Source organism: Podarcis muralis, chromosome 1, assembly GCF_964188315.1.
Source record: "Podarcis muralis chromosome 1, rPodMur119.hap1.1, whole genome shotgun sequence".
Classification (NCBI taxonomy): Eukaryota; Metazoa; Chordata; class Lepidosauria; order Squamata; family Lacertidae; genus Podarcis; species Podarcis muralis.
This window is the reverse complement of record NC_135655.1, coordinates 12,973,468-12,983,974: the sequence shown is the minus strand read 5'-3', so window position 1 is coordinate 12,983,974 and position 10,507 is coordinate 12,973,468. Positions and strand designations below refer to the sequence as shown.

General features: G+C 45.8%; 1 protein-coding gene across 1 annotated transcript; it reads left to right on the top strand.

Moving 5' to 3' along the window:
- The first annotated feature begins 301 nt into the window (after positions 1–301).
- LOC114606701 (inverted formin 2) lies at positions 302–10,102 on the top strand. The gene is made up of 7 exons (XM_077923518.1): positions 302–548; positions 1,854–1,887; positions 3,420–3,561; positions 4,941–5,082; positions 6,435–7,328; positions 8,109–8,254; positions 10,037–10,102. Exons 1-7 carry the CDS (start codon positions 317–319, stop codon positions 10,100–10,102), a joined length of 1,656 nt encoding a protein of 551 aa, XP_077779644.1. The 5' UTR covers positions 302–316.
- The last annotated feature ends 405 nt before the right edge of the window (positions 10,103–10,507 follow it).

The window sequence follows — 10,507 nt, the reverse complement described above, 5'->3', positions numbered from 1 at the left end:
TTCCAAAGGCTGTATAGTTACTTATCTCCTACCTGCTGGAGTGTAGCACTGCCAGCCAGTTTAGACAGTACTGAGCTAGAAAAACCAATTGCCTGACTCATTTTAAAGGAGCTTTTTATGTTTGGCTGTCTTATTAAGAGACTATAGCTAAGTTGTAAAGCACTTACTCTGCAGGGGGGAAATCCCAGGGCTGGTCATCAGCATCTCCATGAAGGGCAGTTGATGGGGAAGAAAACCCTTCTGCGACCCTGGAGAGCCCTTGACAGTCAAAAGTAGACAGTTCTAGGCTCGATGTCCAAAGGGTCTGGGCAGTTTGATGCAAGCAGCTTCCCGTGTCGATCTTGATTTTGAACCTCGATTTGACACGTCTGCGATTTCTGTGTTACAGACAGTGAAGAACCAACAGTACCGCTTCAGTGTCATCATGAATGAGCTCTCGACCACCGACAACGTGCCCTACATGATAACCCTCTTGAGTGCCATCAACGCGGTCATCCTGGGGACGGAAGAACTGAGAGCTCGGATGCAGCTCCGCAATGAGTTCATTGGTAAGGACGGCAATCCAGAAACCTAGAACATGATGCAACGTCAATGACAGAGCCATTCCTTGATCCAGACTGGGGTTCTAGGATGCTGTGGTCTAAGTATATATAGACTAGTCATATACAGAAGGGACGCGGGTGGCGCTGTGGGTTAAACCACAGAGCCTAGGGCTTGCCAGTCAGAAGGTGAGTGGTTGCCAATCAGAAGGTCGGGGTGAGCTCCCGTTGCTCGGTCCCAGCTCCTGCCAACCTAGCAGTTCGAAAGCACAAAGTGCAAGTAGATAAATAGGTACCGCTCCGGCGGGAAGGTAAATGGCATTTCCGTGCGCTGCTCTGGTTCGCCAGAAGCGGCTTTGTCATGCTGGCCACATGACCTGGAAGCTGCATGCCGGCTCCCTCGGCCAATAAAGCGAGATGAGTGCCGCAACCCCAGAGTCGGTCACAACTGGACCTAATGGTCAGGGGTCCCTTTACCTTTACCTTTTACCCTTGCTGTTTGCTACACTGGGCTCCTTTGTGAGGAAGGGTGAGATTTAAATAAATAAAATAAGTTTGTTAGTACGGCTGGGCACAACCTGGTTTTCAACATCATGATATATCACCATCTAAACATCGCAATATACTGGTCTATCACAATGTCTGAAATAAGGAAATAGCTATGTTAAGGCATTGGCTGGCTTTGTGGTTTGTCCCTCATCTTTATTTATGCATAGCACACAGACACATGTCTCTGAGTGAGGTCCCTAATAAGGAGGATTGGCGATAAAAAATGATAGAATATTCAAAGTTCGCAGGCCTAACAAGTAAAATAAGGGAGCAAGTAGATCAAGTATAAAAGTGGAGTGGGGGAAATTGTGGAGTATTTGGAAAATAACTGTAAACATGTGAAAACGCTAGCAATATTAAGGTAAATTCAACAGTAAAATATGTAATAAAGGAAGAATAAGGGGAGAAATCAAACTAAATGGATATACTGTATAAGAATATGCAGGAATAGTGGGAAAATCAAAGGAACCAGGGAAGGGGAAGAAGGGAAGTTGTTGATTGTTTTATTATAAAGAAAGATATTAATAGTGGAAATGTATATTTGAATTTGATTTTGGAAATGGTGATAAATATATATATATATATATATATATATATATATTTAAAAAAAATAATGATTCAAATATTATGAAACCAATCTCACAATATGGACTTCAAACTGGTTTAGGATGATATATTGATATATTACCCAGCCCTATTTGCTAGTGATTGTGTTCTTTTATGTCAGTGAAACTCTTCAACACATTTTTAATTCACTCCTTCCAGGTCTCCAGTTGTTGGATATTTTAACCAAGCTGAGGTGAGTCATTTATTATCTTTCTGACCATATCCGTTGAGATTTATTTTGCAGCAGCGCATCATTTCAGGACGATCATGATCATTGTCGGTACAAATCTTCAGGCCAGCCATTATGTCTGCGGTTGTTTCTGTCTAGCTCCAACCACTTTGCATGACAGACCTATGCATCAAGAGATTCGGGCTTGAATAGACTTGTAGCACCATTACATTTCCTTTGAAACAGCTGTGCTGTGCTCACATTTAGGGACTGATGGATCGCTGTATTTAGATCCTGGAAGGAATTTTCCCCCTAGTCAAAATGACTAATAACACTGGAGCGTGTTGGAGATTTTTACTATCTCCATCATTTTTCTAAGACCCTTCAATCTTTTTCTTGCAAATAATGACAATATAGGTATGCATTTTCAGTTTGATTTTTGCTACCATGAGGTCTAGAAGCATGCTTTTTCCAAACCCATCAGATTATCCTATGACCACCTAGGATTTCTTCACAATCCAACTGTATAAGAATATGCAGTATAGGTCAGTCCCAGCTGACCTAGGTTGAGACAATTGCTCTAAGCGGGTAGCCCAGTTTTCATGATTAAGCATGAAATAAACTACTTGCTTCCCACTTCCAAATTTTAGCTCGTTTGGAAGCCATTAACTGCAGTTCCCAGTTCATACATAATGAGAAGCAGTAGTTAACAGTATCCAAGGTTATTGAGCCAGGATTTGATCCATAAATGTCTCTAGCTACACCCACCAGTAGGAAACCCCCATTTATTCCTTCTTCTCATTTATTTTTGGTCCATGGGTGCATTATAGTGGAAGAGGACACTAGCAGCACTTGTAACGAGGCAGAGCCATGGGTTTGCCCTCCTGACCCTAGTGTAGCAATGGCTTACCAGGGCTGGGTTGAAACAGGGCAGTGGTGAGGTCAGAGTCATACAGCTGCACTGGGTGGAGAGCTGGATTGGCAGCGGCAGTCCTGCCAGCATAGCTGCATTGGCCCCAACCTTACCACCACCTGCATCCCCATCCAGGTAAACACCAGTGATGCTGGTGTCTGGAGGGTAGCTGTGCCCCAACCATAGCTGTCAACCTTCCCTTTTTTTTGCGGGAAATTCCCTTATTCCAGCGCCGTTTCCCGCTGCTTCCCGCTGCTATCCCAGATTGTTAGATATCCCGTAGAGTATCCCCAAGACAGGTGAGGCTGCTGATCCCTTATTTTCGAGGCTGCTGATCCCTTATTTTCAAATCTGAAAGTTGGCAGCTTTGGCCCCAACCAAGGGCACTGCTACTAAGAAAAGCCACAGGATTCTCTGATTTGCAAATTGACCTGCCCTCCAAAAATGTTTTGGGAGACTTAAAATATGAAGAGGTTTCCCTAAATATGTGTATTTCACCTTTTCAGTATAGATGCTTGTACTAAGGAGAGCAGGAAGTAGTTGAGATTTGGGGACACCCTCTCATACCTGTATGTAACTCAAAATGAGCTCAGTTTTTTAACGGAGGGTTTTGCAAATATCGACTGTTGCTGGTTCTCTGCAGAGATATAGAGGATGAGGACTTGCTTATCCAGTGTGAAACGTTTGAGGAGGCCAAGTCCGAAGACGACGAGGAATTGCTGAGGATATGCGATGGGATTGACATGAGCAACCATCAAGAGGTTTTCTCATCGCTGTTTAACAAAGTGAGTGGGGGTCTTCGTTTTAAATGCAGCTTTAAACATTTTTAGAACATTCCTGTTCTGTTCCCCCCCCGCGCCTTTTCCAAATAGCTAATAACAAGTATCCATTAAAAAAAACCTAATAAATATCAGATATTAAGCAATAAACAAAGGAAAGCCACTCAGCCCATTAAAAACAACCATATCAATTATTACTCTTATTATTATTATTAAATATCTATACTGCCCTTCATCCGAGGATCATGGGGCAGTTTGCAATATAAAAAGGCAAAAATGCACGCCATAATAACAGACAAATAACCCCCGCACACAAACTGTTTAAAAGGCCATAGATTGTTTAATTAGCCAAAGGACTGGGAGAAGAGGAATGTTTTTGCCTGGTGCCTAAATATATGCAATGAAGGAGCCAGGAGAGGGAAAGCTTTGTCAGAACAGAAACAGCTGCAACAGAAGTTAGAAGAATGAACAAGTCATGCTGGGCCAAACCTAGGGGCTGTGAAGCCCAGCATCCCCTTGCCACAGTGGCCAGCCAGATGCCTTTGGAAAGCCTACAAGCAAGGTGTGAGGGCAACAGTCTTCTGCCACCATTATGCATGGTGCTTCAGATCCTGAAGGTGGCAGGTAACCATCTAGACTAGCCATCGATAGCCTTGTCCTCCATGAATATTGGATGTGATATAGAATGCGTTCTTTGGTTTCACTCACAGTCACACTGCACCATGGAGGTTTGTGAGCAAGGTGCCCATATATCCTGAGTTTTATACATCCCTCATGCAGAGATGCCCTCTGTCACACATGCACACAATAATTTGCTCACACGTATCCTGTGCCTGCTTCCACAACTGGGAAATTTGTGGACATGGGTGGCGCTGTGGGTTAAACCACAGAGCCTAAGGCTTGCCAATCAGAAGGTCGGCAGTTCGAATCCCCGCGACGGGGTGAGCTCCCGTTGCTCAGTCCCAGCTCCTGCCAACCTAGCAGTTCAAAAGCACGTCAAAGTGCAAGTAGATAAATAGGTACCACTCCAGCGGGAAGGTAAATGGCATTTCCGTGTGCTACTCTGGTTCACCAGAAGCAGCTTAGTCATGCTAGCCACATGACCCGGAAGCTGTACACCGGCTCCCTCGGCCAGTAAAGCAAGATGAGCGCCGCAACCCCAGAATCGGTCACGACTGGACCTAACAGTCAGGGGTCCCTTTACCTTATCCTGTGCCTGCTTTGGGAAATTTGGCTTGGCCCTTATATCCAGCACCAGCAAGGAATAACTTGACAGCCCTGGGCTTACAACAGTGTAGGTTTTAATGGCCGGATGGGCACCCTGCCATGTAACAATGACTTACGATCTGGAAAGCTTAACTTGTGGTGGCTGCTTTTCGTTTCAGGTGAGCAGCTTTCCAGCCTCCATCCAACTGCTGTCCATTCTCCAGAGCCTCTTGCATCTCGAACCTTCCCATCGCTCCAGCCTGTTGCTGTGGGAATCCTTAGAAATCCTAGTAAGCAGAGCCATCTTGCTTGCAAATGACAGTAAGTGGAAGCTCACTGTAACCTATGATGCAGCCTCAGTGCTGTCTCTGTGTTGTTGTTGTCGTCGTTGTCGTCTTCTTCTTATTCTTTGGCGATCACTCATAGCTGAATAAGATTGTCTTCCATGAACACAGTTTTAACAGTGAGTCCATAAGTGACTATGGAGGCCAATTCTGGATCCACACGTCCTTCCATGGTGGGGACATAGGTTTCTGGGCAGGAGTTGGTCACGGTTAGGGTTTGCCAAACATGCCTTTCTCTTGGCACATTTCTCCCTTTTGTCCTGAGTTTGTGCTTCTTCAAAGTCCATGACACCTTTGGTAATGGCTGTTCTCCAATTGGAGCTCTCACAGGCCAGTGTTTCCCAGTTTTCGGTGTTTATACTACCATTTTTAGATTTGCCTTGAGAGCATCTTTAAACCTCTTTTGTTGTCCACCGGTATTTTGCTTTCCATTCTTGAGCTGGGAATAAGTAGTTGCTTTGGAAGATGATAATCAGGCATCTGAACAGCATGACCAGCCCAACGAAGTTGATGTTGAAGAACAACTGCTTCAACACTGGAAATGTTGAGAATGTTTAGGACTATTTCTATTTTTAAAAGGATATTCTACAAAGGGAAACATACTACAGGGGAAACATTTCCCTTCATATTTACATTTATAATGCCCTTTTCCCTAACAGAGACTCAGGACAGCTTACAGATAAAATAGAAAAAGCTTTAAAAAATGGTGGTGGTAGGGAAATCATTAAAAAAAATATATAGAATTAAAACTGTATATAAATACAAACTTAATATATATATTGTATTTATATATAGTTTTAATTCTGTAAATGTGAAACATACAGATAATTACAATAAGGATGACAGGATATCAGCCCTTTTGTTAGAAAGCAGTCAGTTCACCAAAGCCAGCAGAAGGGCAACAAGGAGGCAGACTATCTATTGGTCTGCCTTCCTACATTCTATGGCAAAGAAAGTTGTGTCTAGCTGTCATCTGAACAGAAAGTGCATCTAACAAACCCCTGTGATACCCATCATTTATATTCTCATGAAGGAATGGCAGAGCTTCCGGCAGGGTAACGACATCATTTGGAAACCACCAACCCAAAGCACCTCTAATAAAGCCAGGGGACCTGTCCATCATTTTTGATAGAGGTGTGCAGCTGAGGAGATACTTGGCTCTTCCACAGTGGTTTTCTACGGCCACCCCAAAATTTCCCTCCACCAGCCATTGGACTGGGTATCCCTTGTTCTGCAATAGTAGTCATAGTAGTAGTAGTTGCTGTTTGTGCAGAAAGAGGCTTTGAACTGGTTCTAAGGATGCCTTAGATCTTCTCCCCTTCATTGCAGTACAAGGCAACAGCGTGGAAGAAGTCATGGAGAGGCTGCTGTCCATCAAGAAGAGGCCAAAGAAAAGAAGTCCAGACTCCCGGCGAGGCGCCAACAAAGTGAATGAGAGCACTCAGACCAATGATGCTTCTGAGGGTCTTCCAAACGCCTACCAGAAATGTCCTCTTCCCGCGACTTGCCCCTCCGGTGGCTCACCCAACCCAGAGCCTCCAAATGTGTCTGAGAGTGTTACGCCATCCCAGCTACTGACCTGCTCGGCATTGCCTGGGCAAAGCTCCACTCCATCGAGTGTCCCTCTACTGCCACCACCTCCCCCTCCACTTCCTGGAACAGCCAGCATGGCATCACAACAGCTGCCACCGCCGCCTCCACCACCACCTCTCCCTGGCATGATAAGTGCACCACCTCCAGCCCCCCCTCTGCCTGGCATGGTGGGGGTCCCTCCCCCTCCTCCCCCTCTGCCTGGCATGGCAGCGATTCCTCCACCACCCCCGCTCCCTGGCATGATAAGCGCGCCACCTCCAGCTCCCCCTCTGCCTGGCATGACTGGGATTCCTCCACCGCCCCCGCTCCCTGGCATGGGAGGTGTGCCACCCCCTCCCCCGCTCCCTGGCATGGGAGGTGTGCCACCCCCTCCCCCGCTCCCTGGAATGGGAGGTGTGCCACCCCCTCCCCCGCTCCCTGGCATGGGAGGTGTGCCGCCCCCTCCCCCGCTCCCTGGCATGGGAGGTGTGCCACCGCCTCCACCCCTCGCAGGCAACGTGGATGAAATTGTGATTGCCCGTGTCGAGGTCCCCCTTGGGTATTACAGGCCCTTCCACAAGAGGGTGAAGCCTCCGACGCTAAGGATGAAGAAGTTGAACTGGCAGAAGCTGCCCTCCAACGTGGTGAGAGGTAAGTTGTGCCAACGCCACGTCCCGTTCGCTTTGTCGCCAGCGCAAATTCTCTCCCTGTGCAAGCCTACCTGCATGTTAAGGTCCTCCTTGCAGGTCCTTTTCCACATGCCAGCTCCTCCTGAAGCATAGCCGGTAGGGTCTTCTCGGTGGTAGCCCCAGTGCTATGGAACTCTCTCCCCAAAGACGTATGCCTCACTTTCCTCCCTGTCGTTTCAACAGCTGCATGTGGCCACCTTGTCCTGATAGGCTTTCGAGCTGCCATGATGCCTGGCTTGAACTTGGTATATTTATTTATACGCTCTAGAATGCTGCTATTTTGACGTGTTTGTAAAAACAAAGTATTTGGCTGTCTCTTTTTCATATCTCGTCATCGATTTTAGTATCGTTGGCTCTCCTGCTGAGATTTCGTTTTAATGCAAATTGATGGATTGCAGCCACGGCCATGCAGATTCTTTCTGATAACGTTTCCCCCCAAACAGTATTGAAAATGGGGCAGCAAATAACTGCCACCCAAGACTATAACGAGTACAGCTTATCATTGATGCACGATAGAAAGGACAGATAGAGAGGCTCTCCGTAATTCAGTCCAACTTTACCCTAGTCCTGTGGCATCTCAAAGACTTCAGTGCCATCAACCTTTTCATTTTCTACTGTACTATTTTCTTTTTCTTTTTTGCATCCAATATCTAATAATTTTCCTGCAGTGCCTCACTTCGAGGGGATATATGCAAGGGGAACTTGTTGTGTGCCGCCTGCCATAATGCCTTTTGTCTTGCAGAGGGGCACTCTATGTGGGCTTCCGTGACAAGCAGTAGCGAGGAGATCATTGAGCCGGACTACACGAGCATAGAGCAATTGTTTTGCTTCCCACAAACGAAGCCCAAGGAGAAACAGGCAGCCCCGGTGAAGGTGGAACCGAAGGAGGTAGGACAATGATCCATCTGGATAACTGCGCAGTCTGTCCCAATGATACCAATAAGACTGCCTTGCAGATAGCCACTTGCCTGCGATGATGGAGAATCTCCTTTAGGTGAACAGACAAGGAAGCTTTCGAAGTTGGGGAGGAAAGTTGCTTGTTTTCTTATCATAGAGCTATAGAGTTGGAAGGGACCCAAGGGTCATCTAGTCCAACCCCCTACAAAGCAGGAATCTCAACTAAAGCATCCCTGACAGATGGCCATCTAACCTCTGCTTCAAAACCTCCAAGGAAGGAGAGTCCACCACCTCCTGAGGGAGACCGTTCCACTATCAAACAGCTCTTCTCCTCAGACAGTTCTTCCTGATGTGTAGTCGGAATCTCCTTCCTTGTAACTTGAAGCCATTGGTTCGAGTCCTACCCTCCAGAGCAGGAGAAAACAAGCTTGCTCCATCCTCCATGTGACAGCCCTTAAGATATTTGAAGATGGCTATCATAACTCCTTTCAGTCTCCTCTTTTTCAGACTAAACAAACCAGCTCCTTCAGCATTTTCTTCAGTAACGAAACCGGGCCAACAGCCCATCTAGTTTAGCATCCTCTTCTCACAGTGGCCAACCAAATGTTTCAATAGGAAACTTGCAAGCAGGACCCAAGCACAAGAACACTCTCCCTCCTGAGATATCCAGCAACTGGTGTCCAGAAGCTTGGCTGCCTCCAACTCTCGTGGCAGAGCAGAGCCATCATGGCTAGTGTTGTAAACAAAAATTTCCCTTTTCCCTTATGGGGTATCCAAGAACCCATATAGAGTCCTTACATAGGTTCCCTATTGGTAGGAGAGAATAACAGAGGCCAACCAGAGAATACTGAGAAGCAAAGCAGCTAGTAAGCTTGATCTTCATTGATCTGTTGCAACAGGGTGCTCCCCTCACCCTCAGGAGAGGAGGAGGAACCCAGAAAAAATGGTGCGCAAGGCCTTATAAAGACTTTTGAAATTGCCACCCTGTAGTTCAAGACCACCACCCCCCAGAAACATCACACATACATCACAGAAGGGGTGTAACCTAAGACCACCCCTCAGATACATCATACCTACATCACAGAAAAGGCGGTCTTAAAACATAAATTTGAATGTTGTTTTTCTCCTGTCGTCGTTTATCTTCTGTCTGGCAGGTTACTTGATTGGATTTCCTGGGGAGCTTGGCTAGTCTTTTGTAATGATAAATACTTAGTTCCTGGTCCAGGTCACAGGCTCACACCCTATTCATATCTTAAATGTGCCCTTAAGACAGGATTTGTGAGGAAAGAGACAATGGGGAGGTTTCCCACTTTGACCTTGCAGAGAAAACATTTGCTCAGTTTAGGAATCAAAATGGTTTCAGTTTGGTTTTCCTTTGCTGATCTATGTACGTGCTTGGTTGGTACGCTTATGAACATTACCATATATCTAAGACCTCAAAATTTCTATCACACTAGTAGCCGTGAAATTGTTTGATCCTCTTTTAAATCCTTTTAAATTTGTCTAATCCTCTTCTTTTCTTGCGGAAGGGCCATAGCTCAGTGGTACACCATTTGTCTTGCATGCAGGAGGTCCCCGGTTCAAATCCCATCATCTCTAGGTAGGGCTGGGAAAAGAGACCCCTGACCGTAACCTTGGAGAGCTGCGGCCAATTCGTGTAGGCAGTACTGTGCCAAACGGACCAATGGTCTAACCATTAAGAAAAAGTGGCCGAGTAACTTTCGTGCGCTTCTTTGTAAGAATGACCAAACATATTTTCCTTTTCCGAAATAGATCACGTTTCTGGAGTCCAAGAAGAGTCTCAATTTGAACATCTTTTTGAAGCAATTCAAGTGGTGAGATCTCGTTAATAGCCATTGATTGATCTAGCCTCATTGAATGTGTCTAAATTCTTTTCTGAAACTGGCTTAGCTGATGACCAGCACTACAGCTTGTTGCAGCGAACTCCATAAGTCAATTATGCCGCCCAGAGTGGCTGGGGCGGCCCAGCCAGATGGGCGGGGTACAAATAATAAATTATTATTATTATTATTATTATGATGATGATGATGATGATGATGATGCACAGAATGAAGAAGAGTTTGCTTTTGTTAGGGATGGAGAAGGGAGATTTGATTCAGTTTGTGTTTAGATGTGAACACACATTATTCACACTTTCTGAAGCAGCACAGGAACCAAAATGGAGTCATCCTTTGAATCTACGCTACTCTGAATTTTGCAATTCAGTTCTTCTATCAAGTAATG